We start from the raw sequence: 12,483 nt of genomic DNA, 5'->3' as shown, positions 1-12,483 counted from the left end.
GGTTTGGATCAACAAGTCTTTGATTCTTTCGACGAGCTCTACAATACCTATCTTTCTTTGGTTTGGCTTCGCGGACGAAGATTTATGTCCACGTCTGCTGCAGGCTCGTTGATGACTGACAAGTCCGATGCGGGACAGGCAGGCACGGTTGCAGTGGTTGCAGGGGAAAATTGATGGGTTGGGTGTTGGGTTTTTCCTCCTTTGTCTTTTGTCAGTGAGGTGGGCTCTGCGATCTTCTTCAAAGGAGGTTGCTGCCTGTCGAACTGTGAGGCGCCAAGATACCTATATGTGTGTGTATTTATACATGTGTTTGTATGTGTGCATATACGTGTGTGTGTACATGTGTGTGTCTGTGTGTGTATACTTTTGTGTGTCTACTGTGCAATCCGCCTTTGATCAAAAACTTGAAGCACTTTGATGAAGGGCTCCAGCCCGAAACGTTGGTTTTGTATCTTCCCCTTTGCTACATAAAGACACTGTTTGACCTGTTGAGTTTCTCCAGCATTTGTGTGTGTTTTCCCACAATTTTAAGGAGGAATTCACTGTGAATATTTTGTGTTAATAAGCAATGTTCTCTTATCTCCAGCAATAGTATAAAATAATTATAAATATATAGAAAAAATCTTTTGAATGCAAGAAGCCATTTTTGTAAAGGATAGTTTTGTGGACAGAGAAGTACCAAAGAATGTGTGACCTTCGCAAGATGATTAGATGGACCGGTGGGGATTGTATTGGGTGATGATCTGGTTTTCCTCCATCCTCTCCTCCTCCTCCCACTCCATTTCTTCACCCCTTCCCCCCCCCACCCCACTCTCTTTCCCTCCCCTCCCCTCATTCCTCCCCTCCCCTCCCGTTCCTCCTCCCTCCGCCGCAGCTCCAGGGCAACAGTGAACACACGGTGCCGCGGAGCGGGCGAGGACGGGGTGGTTCCCTAAGGGCTGGGGCTCCTCGTAACGCGCAGAGGAGGGACAGGGCGAGGGTGTAGAGGAGATGGGTGTTGTGCTCAGCCCCAACACCACGGATGCCCGTCGAAGGAGCCACCCGCTAGAGTTCGGTCTCGCTTGGTTTTTCCTGCGATCGCCGGTTGCTGAAATGTTCCATCGTCTCCGCGACCCCCTCCCCTCGCAAAGAGCTCCAGCCTCTCTCACCCAGAGAGATCACCAGGCCCCCCTCCCACAGAGACCACCAGTCCACACTCAGAGAGACCACCAGGCCCCCCACCCACAGAGACCACCAGTCCACACTCAGAGAGACCACCAGGTTCCCCCTCCCACAGAGACCTTCACACCACACCAAACTACAACCCGTTGTGTCCAGGCCAACCATAAAGTTGAACTGTACTCTGATATGTACTATTGTTCCTGTAATTTGAAATGTCATTTAATACACAGAATAATTTGTTTTCTGCAGATAACAAGATGGCAAATTGTGAATCAAATGATCGAATTTCGGAGAAAGCACAGCTACGGGAGCTAAACGAGCGTTTCTGTCATTATATACAAAATATGAAATGTCTGACAGATCAGCAGGGAACGGTACAGTATTGCAAACAACACTTTACCTGCTCTTCCTGTTCTGCAGCACCCCATGGTTGTGAGAAGCTCCCTTTCAAGACAAGGCCTTTTAGTTATTTGATACGCTGACTCCCTTCGACTAGAGTTACACAGACAGCTAGCTACTGAGTCGTAGAGCTGAGGCGAAGGAGTTCTGCCCTTTCATTATTGCAGTTTAAGGTGAGAGGGGAGAAGTTGAAGAGGCAGGTGCCAGGCAACCTTTACACCCGGAGTGTGGCTGATATTTGGAATAAGCTGCCAGAGGAAGCAGAAGAATCAGGTACAATTGTGATGTTCATGAGACATTTGGACGGACCCACAGAGGTAAACAAGAAAATCTGCAGTTGCTGGAGTCGAGTGCAGCACACCAAAGTGCTGGATAAACTCAGCGGGTGGCGCGGCACCCATCGCCAACAAAAGGTGGGGCTCAGGCCAGAAACGTCGACTGCCTTTTACTTCTTGGGTGGCCTGCTGAGTTTCTCCTTCGCTTTTGTACGCTGGACAGATATATAGACAAGAAAGGTCAAGAAGGATATGGGCCAAACTGCAGCCCAGAACGCCAACTTGGTCGGCATGGACCTGTTGGACCAAAGGGCCTGTTCCATGCTGTCTGACTCGAAGACTAATTTCAACCAAGCCTTTTAGACAGCTGGATAGCAGAGGCTAATCAGTCCATTAAGTCTGTTTTAATATTTAGTATGGCTAATATATCGTTTAGTTTCAAACCTATCAGCAGTTTTTGTGGTCATCATTAATACCTCAGGTGGCAAATATCAATATTGCATTGAAAATGAATACTGCTTCCAGGTAAATCAAGTAAATTCCTCCACACCTTCGCAATATCTATCTACTAAATTCCTTCCCCTCAAAATCTTGAATACTTGATTGACATCACACAAATCATTTAAATTCCAAGGAACACAAGGTTAAAACTTAAGTGAAGTGCAGATACTGAGGTCAAGTGCAATACGCAAAGGTGCTGGAGAAACTCAGCCTGTCACGGCAGCAACCATTGGACGCTATAGGCAGTCGGCGTTTCGAGCCTGAGCCCTTTTTCAGCTGGGCTGAAAAATCAGGCAGACGTCCGAATATAAAGGATCATCTACTTGATTTTTGACCTACCTTAAGAAGGGCTGAAGCCTGAGTGGTTTTCCATGGATGACACGTGACCTGCTAAATTCCTCCAGTATGTTTAAGAGCTACTATCTGAGCTGAAAGTTTGTGGGTTCAAGTTCACGGATCACGTGGGCACTCCATTGCGATGCTGAGGGAAAGCTGCCCTGCGGCATGTGTATTCTGGATGAGATGTGGGCCCAACATGCACTTTCAGATTGTCGCTACTTCAAAGAAAACTGGAAGTTAGGGTATATCTGCCCAAATGTCTTTTGAATGCTGTCTACGGTGAGCACACACAAGGCAGCAGGACCAGACAACATACCTGGTCGGACTGAAGGACTGTGGAGATCAACTGACAGAGGTATTTACGGACATCTTCAACACGTCACTGCTGCAGTCCATCGTCCCCATGGGTTTCAAGGCAGCCACCATCATCCTGGTACCAAAGAGGGTGACAGTAACAGGCCTCAATGACTATTACCCTGTGGCATTGACCTCCAACATTATGAAATGCTTCAAGCATCTGGTGATGGAATGCATCAAAGCACACCTTCCAGAGACACTGGACCAATTTTAATTCTCCTATGGACATAACCATTCCACTGATGATACTATATCTTTGACCCTCCACTCCCTCCTGGCCCACCTTGAGAATGATGCCTCATACTCCAGGCTGCTGTTCATGGACTTCAGCTCAGCATTTAATATGGCTGGTGGAGAAGCTGTCCTCACTGGGACTCAACACCCCTCTCTGTAACTGGATTCCGGACTTCCTAACAGAAAGACCATGGGAGAAAGCCCTGAAGCAATGTGTAAGTTGTTTAGGGACCACGTGTGGGTTTCCAGATAAGTTCGTCCCACTGAGACAGGGAAAAGATAGGGAAAAGGGAACGGTGGTTGACAAAAGAGGTGAGGCAGCTGGTTAAGAGGAAGAAGGAAGCAGGCATTGGATTTAGGAAGCAAAAATCAGGAAGGGCTCATGAGAATTAGCCAGGAAGTAACTTAAGAAAGGACTTAGGAGACCTAGAAGATGATGGCAAGTAGGATTAAGGAAAACCCTGAGGCGTTCTATGCATTCATGAAGAAATGAAGGCCGAAGAGAGTGAAGGTGGACCTGCTTAAGGATAAAGGAGGCAACATGTGCCTGGAGGCAGAGGAGGTTGGGGAGGACTAAAATTAATACTTTTTACAGAGTTTACTAGATAAAGGACATTGGTCAAGGCGAGGTCAGAATAGAACAAGTTTATGTGCTGGACCCTGTTGAGATTAAGAAAGAGGAAATGCTGGATCTTCTTAAAAACAGGATTGACAGTCCCCAGGGACTGGATGAGATATACCCTAGGTTTCTATGGGAATGGAGGGAAGAGATAGCTGGGACATTGGTGTCCTCTTTGGCCACAGGGGAGTGCTGAGGATAGGAGAATGGCAAATGTTGTTACCTTGTTTAAAAAAGGTAATAGGGAGAATCCTGGGAATTATAGACCAATAAGTCCTACATCAGTGGTGGGCAAACTATTGGAGGATTCTTAAAGACAGGATCTAAGACCATTTTGAAAAGAACATTCTTCTCAGGGATCATCAGAATGGCTTTGTTGAGAGGAAGATCATGCCTCACAAGCTTAATTGAGTTTTTTTTAAAGAAGCTAGGTCAGTAGATGTGGTCTATATGGATTTTAGTAAGGCACTCGATAAGGTTCCCCCCCATGTGATCCATTGAACCTCTGCTGTGTGGATTCAGAACTGGCCTGTCTGTAGGGAGCAGAGAGTAGTAGTGGACGGAAAGTATTCTGTCTGGAGGTCAGTGACTAGTGGAATTCCACAGGGATCTGTTCTGGGACCCCTGCTCTTTGTGATTTTTATCAATGACCTAGACAAAGGGGTAAAGTGAGTCAGTAAGTTTGCAGATGATATGAAGGTTAGAGGTGTTGTGGATAATATTGAAGATTGCCTTAGGTTACAACAGGATATAGACAGGATGCAGAGTTGGATGGAAAACTGGCAGGTGGAGTTCAATCCAGATAAGTGTGTGCATTCTGGAAGGTCACGCTGAGGGCAGAGTACATAGTTAATGGTAGGTACTTAACAGTGAGGAAGAACAAAGGGGCCTTGGGATTAAAATCCATAGATCTCTTAAGATTGCCATGTAGGCTGATGGGATAGCTGAGAAGCCCTTCGGTATGCTGAGTTTCATTTGTCGGGGAACTGAGTTCAGGAGTCATGAGGTAATGTTGGAGCTCGAATATTGTGTTCAGTTCTGGTCACCTCATTACAGGAAAGATGTGGAAGCTATGGAGAGGGTGAAGGGGAGATTTACCAGGATGTTGCCTATATTGGAACATTTGTCTTATGAGGCAAGGTTAGTAGAGGTAAGGTTTTTCTTTTTAGAGCGAAGAAGGATGAGAGGTGATTTAATTGAGGTTTACAATATTAATTGAGCCATAGATAAAGTAACAGCAAGCACCTTTTGCTTAGGGCGAGAGTAGCAAATACCAGAGGACATCTGTAAAAAAGAGAAGGGACAAAAGTATAGGGGAAACATCAGCAGTACATTTTTTACATAGCGAGGTGCAGATGCCAGGGGTGGTGGTGGAGCCTGAAACATTAGGGGCATTTAAGAGACTCTTACAGAGGCACATGGATGGAACAAAAATAGAGGGCTACGAAGTAGGAAGGGGTTAGTATTTTTTTTTGGTAGAAATACTGTATGCAGGTCAGCACAACATCGAGGGCTGAAGGGCCTGAACTATGTTGCAAAGTTCTATGTCTGTCCTGGTCAGGAGCAGAATGTCGAGCACCATCACACTAAGCACTGGCACACCTCAGGGCTGTGGGCTCAGCCCTCTCCTGTTCAGACTACTGACCCATGACTACATCGCCTGATCCAGCTCCAACAGTGTCATCAAGGTTGCAGATGACACAACAATCGGCCTCATCAACAACAATGATGAGTTGCAGTGTGAAAAGAGGTGGAAAATCTCGTGATTATGGTGCAAGAGTAACAACCTGAGTCTCAATGTGGACAAGACAAAGGAGATAACGTACTTTCCAGAGCAAAGATACCTTGATGAAGGGCTCAAGCCCGGAATACTGATGTATCTTTATCTTTGCTCTAAAACATACACTGTGTGACCTGCTGAGTTTCTCCAGCATTGTGTTTTTACTTCATCATGGTGTCTGGAGACTTTTACCAAAAAGGAGATGATCATGGTCTTCAGGAGGACCAGGAATGTCCACTCTCCACTACACATCAACAATTCTATAGTAGAGAGACTGGAGAGCACCAAGTTCCTCAGAGTCCACTTAACAAGTGACCTGAACACAGCATCTCTTCACTTGTCAGGAAGGTGCAACAGGGACTGCGCTTACTGACCACCATCAAGCCAACCTTCTAGAGGAGCTCTATTGAGAGCGTCCTGGCTGGCTGCATCACAGTGTGGTTCGGTTGCTGCAGACAAATAGATCGTAGGTCAATCCACAGGACCATAAGAGTGGCAGAGAGGAACACTGGAGTCTCCCTCCCTCCCTCCCTCCCATCGACGTGATCTACCAGGATCATTGTCTGAGGAGGGCGCGCAAAATCATTGAGGACCCTCTTCCACCCTTCACACTGCATCTTTCAGCTGCTCCCATCGGTGAAGAGATGCAGAATATCAGTGCCAGCACACCAGGCTGAGAAACAACTTCTTCCCACAAGCAGTGAGATTGCTTGACGACCAAAGGAACTGCTCAGCCTAACCATCTTAGACTCTTGCTAGTTATTTAAACGATATTTATTTATTTTTATGTATGTCTATTTGTCCAGCACATGTATTGCTTGTTTGCACGTGTTATGTCTAGTTGTGTGTTTGCTTGTTTTGCACTGAGGAGGGAGAATGCTGGTTTGACCAGTTGTACTTGTGCATAAATAAACCTGAACTTGTTCATGCCAACCAAGTGGCATTCCCATTTGCCAACATTCTTTTTTTGAATTTTTTTTTCAAAAGTGTACATAATAGAATCTTCAATAACACAATATATTAAACTTTTCTTACAAACAACAAAGACAAAACACTCCCTTCCTCCCTCCTTTATACTGACAGATCTGCACACAGTCTATGCTTACATGCCTTTTAAATAGGGAAATCACCTTGGGTATGTATAATATCAGCATTTCTATTCCTTTCGTTTACTGTATTGGGGTCCCTGTGTGATCCCAACCGATGTATCTTCCAAATGTTTCATTTACATCATCATTGTATCCATTTTACAGCATCCTCTGACAGCTCATTCCAGATAAGGACCACTCTCTGAGTGAAAACTTTGCTCCTCTGGTCTTTTCCTCTCACCCAAAACCTATGCCCTCTAGTTCTTGAATTGTCTACCTTGGGGGGGAGGGGGGGAAAGGGCTGTGAGCATTTATTTTATCCATGCCCCTCATGATTTTGAATACTTCTGTAAGGACATCTTTTAGCCTCCGTGGAATAAAGTCCCCGCCTGTCCAACCTCTTCCTATTAACTCAAATGGGTCACGCAATCCCGTCAACATGATGTTGTATCTCCTCTGCACCCCTTCCAACTTATTGACATCCTTCCCATAGCTGGACGACCAGAACTGTACGCAGAAGTCCCAGCATAAGGACGGCAGTAGGTATAAAAAGCCAAACCTCTCTGCTGTTCGAATTAAAATTGAATTTAGACTAAAATTTAGGCATACAGCACAGTAACAGGCCCTTCCTGCCCATGAGCCTGTGCCGCCCAAATACCCCAATTAATGTACAACCCCTGTATGTTTTGAAGGGTGGGAGGAAACTGGAGAGGCCGGAGGAAATTCACACTGTCTCTTTGGAGGCTATGTGTTACGGGCCCAGAGTACCCCACACCCCACCAACAATAGATATTCACCAAGACAAATGGTTACTTAAACAAATGTTGCTTTTAATTATCTTTAAACATTAAAACAGAATCAAACTCTAACTTATTACTATTAACTTAACCCCCTTCTAATTCTAAGCGCACGTGTATGTAATGTGTGTGTAAGTTCTTTGATTCACAGTCTCACTTCTCACTCCTCCAAGTTCACCGGTATCAGGCAATTCTTATACTGTGCACAGAATTTAACATTTATGAAGTTCACCAGGCTTTGGGCTTGAAAGGTAAATGGTTACCACTCAGGAAGGTTCTTGTCGGTTTTCAGAGAGAGAGAGATTTGTTGCTCGTTGGACACAAACTGATTCCTTCCATTGAGCCACTTCAGTGTCTTGCCAAAGAAACTTGCCTCATCAGGGTTTTCCAGATGATGACCTCTTTCATCCAGGTCACTACAGAGTTCCTTTTTGTTTTCCTTATTTCAAGTGAAACATTATTCAGCCAGCCATCTCACAATGGACCACAATGGCTTTGAACAGGCTGAACTAAGAACTCACAACTCATCTTCAAAATGGAGTTTTTCCACAAGCTTGCCAGCTTGTCATGTTCTAGTCATGTTGCTGGTACTGAACTGTAGAACTGAATTCTCTCTCTCTCTCTCTCTTTCACTCACTCTCTCTCTCTCTCTCTCTCTCTCTCTCTCTCTCTCTCTCTCTCTGACTGGACCCAATCTTCCAAGTCCATTCATCTGTCCCAAAGCAATAATCCATTATTCCACAGCATATCCAGTTAACACCTACTTGTGAAGTCTCTATAGGCATTCTCAAAGTTTCTGTAAAGGCACTCGAAGCCTGGACTCTCTGGCTTGAGCAGAGCTCTGGCATTTTAAATGAGGTTTGTGCTGATGTGTTTGTTTGTAACCTGCCACAATTTAGCTCGTTTGAAACATCTATATACAATATAAAATATTACATAATCTGTCACAGCTGTAATAGTGTTGAACTAACCGCTACACTAACTGTGCTGACTTGTTACCTGAAACTTGTATTCCATTCTCTAAATCTCTGGTGAGACCGCACTTATTGTGTTCAGCTCCAGTCACCTTATGAGGCGAGGTTAACAGAGCTGGGACTTTTCTCTCTTTGGAGCGAAGAAGGATGAGAGAAGACTTAATAGTGATTCTGAGAGGCATAGACAGAGTGGACAGCCAGGGCCTTTTTCTCAGGGCAGGATCAGCAAACACGAGAGGACCTATGTACAAAGTAAAAGGAGGGAAGGCGGTAAGGTATTTTCACACAGAGAGTTGTGGGTGCCTGGAATGCCTTGCCAGGGATGGTGGTGGAGGGTAAACATTAGGGATGTTTAAGAGACCCTTAGACAGACAGGATGGAAGAAAAATTGAGGGTTGAGGGTATAATTTTTTTAAGGAATATATGGGTCAACACAACATCGAGGGCCAAATGGCTATGTTCAATGTGATGACTCAAATCAACCCATTCATTTAGCTTGGGGTGCAGTTCAGGATTTGCTCATTTGGAAGATAATCATCTAAAACATGAAACCCGTCAAAAATCCAGTCAGATTGCCAGATGCTACATGCACTGCTCTGTTGAAGATGCCAGTCTAAGTGGCCTTCATTCCATGTTCACTTAATTACTCTCTTCACTTCTGCAGCATGGATATTATCGATGGATGACTGAGAGGTTCTTAAGACGGTTCTTTAGGCTCCTGACAGATGTTTGTTTTATAAGTCCGCTTGGGCAAAGTACCAATTTGGAATTAATAGCTCGATGTTTGAGAGCAGTGGCTTAAAACAGAATCATCTGTCTAATTTATGCTGTAATGTGAATATGTTTCCCTACTGGGATTTGGAGCTATCTTGCACAGCTTTACAGCAACAAAAACATGGTGAGAGAGAGAGAAAAAAGTTGATTTTCTGTGAGAATGTTAAAAGAATTTCATCATTGACTCTCACCTTTTTAAGCCATTTCTGTGGCAAACTTTGTTGTTCCACGTATGCTTCAGAATGTACGCTAAGACTTTAAAATGTCGAGCATTTCCTCCCATTGTCTTGTATCCTGTTTTCCTATTGAAAGGTCAGTCTGGTTGTCAAGGAATGTTTTCACTCAGTTAAGTGCTGGGGCCTGCATTTCTCTGCCTCCTGATACTGGAGCTGCGGCTGAAAGCTCCCTCACCCTGGCTTGTCTGGAATAAACAAAGATCCCGGTTGCACAACAGTCGCAGTGTTTGCACCTCTGCGGCTCCCCTGCTGCGTTGGAGGTTGGAGCTGCAGAGAATCTCCCCGGCCCACCCCATTCTTGAAGAGCTTGTGAACCCCCTCAGCTTAGGTCATGATGGGCAGCAGTTGCACTGAAGCTGCAAGGAACCACTTTTACGTGGAAAAAGTATAAACTCAATGCTGGAGAAACTCAGCGGGTCAAAGAGTGTACTTCATATAGCAAAGATAAAGATGCACAACCGATGTTTCAGGCTTAAGCAGGTACCTGTCGACATTTTCCATACCTGATGAAGGGCTCAAGCCCGAAACGTTTGTTCTGTATCTTTATCTTCACTGTATAAAGGACACTGTTTGACCCGCTTAGTTTCTCCAACGTTGTGTTTTTATTTCAATCACGGTGTCTGCAGACTTTCGCGTTTTAGCCTTGTGTGAGGCTACTGAAACCTTGTGGGAAGTTTGGATCAGTGGCTCCCATGTACTCCCATGTAAATGTCTTAAGAAGGTGCCCCCATTCGTGGCTGAATGGTACCATTAGGCGAGGGAATTGTTGCCCACATACACCAAGCAGAATGCCCATTGGAAATGTGTGGAGGAAGTTGAATCTTGAGGTTTGTGAGGTTTCATCAACACTGTCTTCGTGAGGTTCCCTCTATCTCCTTGCCAAGTTACAGAGAAAGGGTCAAGAATAAGGTTGCACCAAGGCAGGAAGGCATGCACCTTCTGAAGTTTATGGCTCAGAATAGAGCCTGTGTTGGAGGAGTGGATTTAAGAAGGAGGATTACATATGCTGAGTGGCATATATAAACGGGCTGGAGAATCCCAGCAGGTCACGCTGCATCCATATGAAGTAAAGGGTCACCAACGTTTCTGGCTTGGATCCCTCGTCAGGTATAAGTAAAAACAAGTAGTTGGTTGGGCAGCCCGGTTGGTGTAGCAGCTGGTGCAACGTCTTTACAGCACCAGCGATCAGGACCAGGGTTCGAATCCCACGCTGTACGGAAGGAGTTTGTATGTTCTCCCTGTGTCTGCATGGGGTTTCCCCGGGGCTCCACTTTCCTCCCACCGTTCAAAACATACTGGGGGTTGTTGGTTAATGCGGGGCGTAAATTGGGCAGCATCGGCTCGTGGGTTGAAATGGCTTGTTACTGTGCCGTATGTCTAAAATTTTTTAAAATGTTAAAAAAAGATGGGAGGGGGGAGAGAGGAGGTGTGTGTATGAAACCGATTTGACGGGTCCCAAAGGCAACAAATTTGAACATAGGCTGGTTGAACAGTGGTTTTTATTTACATGTGTAGGGATGTCCCATCAGGGGTAAAAGACACACAAGCACACGTGCGCTCTCGCGCACACACTCACACACGTGCGATTAACAACACACTTGCAACCACTCACAGATAGAAAGCTTTACAATCAAGTTATACATACGATACCCGGCACCCCTTGATATCTCTAGCAGGCACGACTATTAATTAAACTAAGGACAGTAATTTCTGGACACATAATACTACAGCTCCCAATCCTTTTCCAGCGCACACCTTAGCCATGACTCTTCAGCATTGCCCATGTTTCCCAATCTGGAGTGGAGCTCAGGTTCATCCCAGAAGAGAAAGAGGCAGATGGCTCACATGTAGTGAGCTTTATAGTGCCATCAGCTCAAGAGTCCAGCCTGGGTATTGATGAGGCCACTAGAAGGTGTGCACTGACCTGTGGGCAGGCCTTGACTTTGATTGATAGGTGAGCTGACTACCAACAAGGCTCCAGACAGAGAGGTCACATGACCCCCACAATCCACATTGCAGGAGAGGAGAGAGGTAGGGACTGGCGGAGGGGGAGAGGTCACGTGGGAGAGTGGAAAAGCTGAGGTGATGGGGTAGGGGGTTGCAGTAACTCTCTGATAGGAGAAGGAAGGGAAGGGGATGGAGGAAAGGGGATAGGGTAAGAGAGAGAGAGAGAGAGGCCTGTGGATTAGGATTAATGAAAATAGAAAGTTGATGTTGATGCCATCTGGTTGGAGGCTGCCAAGGCAGAATACAAGATGTTGTTCCTCCAATTTGTGGGTGGCCTCAGTTTGGCAGTGCTGAGGACATGGATAGACGTATTTAGGTAGGCACCTGCCTTTTTCTGCTTATACCTGACAAAGGGTCCAGGCCCAAAACGTTGGTTATCCCTTAACTTCCCATGGATGCTGCGTGACCTGCTGAGTTTCTCCAGTATATTTGTACATTGCACTTGACCCCAGCCTCTGCGGATTTTCATGTTTAACTTTCATTTGATGAGGTTCTGCTCCACCACAACTCGTGTCACCTCAGTAATTGCTCCACCCTTTCTACATGGCTGTTTGGATTAGTACTGCACGTGCCCCTCAAATTAGTTCATACTGCTCTCAGTCACGTTTCAGCTTGCCTGCAGGAGAGAGGGAGGTATCTCAGTGAAACTTGACCTATTTTGGGGATGGTTGAAAAGCTGGCGGCGATTGGAAGAGGTGGGGCACGGCTGAGGAGGTGGTGGGGATAGCAGTTAAATGTATGGTTACTCATGTCCAACAGAGAATTGTCCAGTAAGAAATTAGCAGTGTGTGGGTCCGTGGGAGGATGTGGGATATGAATTGGCTTTTGCTAATATCCGCCATTCATGTGAAGTAACTCAACTCCTTAAAGCACCTGGAGCCGGGCTCTTGGCCTTGACCACCAGGAGCACTCTCTATAGCAACTCACCAACACTTTCTTCCC

At 45.6% G+C, this 12,483-nt stretch overlaps 1 protein-coding gene across 1 annotated transcript in view; it reads left to right on the top strand.

The window, feature by feature from the left end:
- Nucleotides 1-12,483, top strand: part of LOC138747981 (lamin-B2-like) — a 116,405-nt gene that overhangs the window by 15,479 nt on the left and 88,443 nt on the right. Inside the window, exon 2 of the mRNA XM_069907661.1 lies at nucleotides 1,411-1,535. Coding sequence (XP_069763762.1) covers nucleotides 1,411-1,535 — 125 coding nt within the window. The remainder of the gene's footprint in view (nucleotides 1-1,410; nucleotides 1,536-12,483) is intronic.

This window comes from Narcine bancroftii, chromosome 13, assembly GCF_036971445.1.
Source record: "Narcine bancroftii isolate sNarBan1 chromosome 13, sNarBan1.hap1, whole genome shotgun sequence".
Lineage (NCBI taxonomy): Eukaryota > Metazoa > Chordata > Chondrichthyes > Torpediniformes > Narcinidae > Narcine > Narcine bancroftii.
Note: the sequence above shows the minus strand (reverse complement) of the source record. Positions and strands in the feature narration are given on the sequence as shown.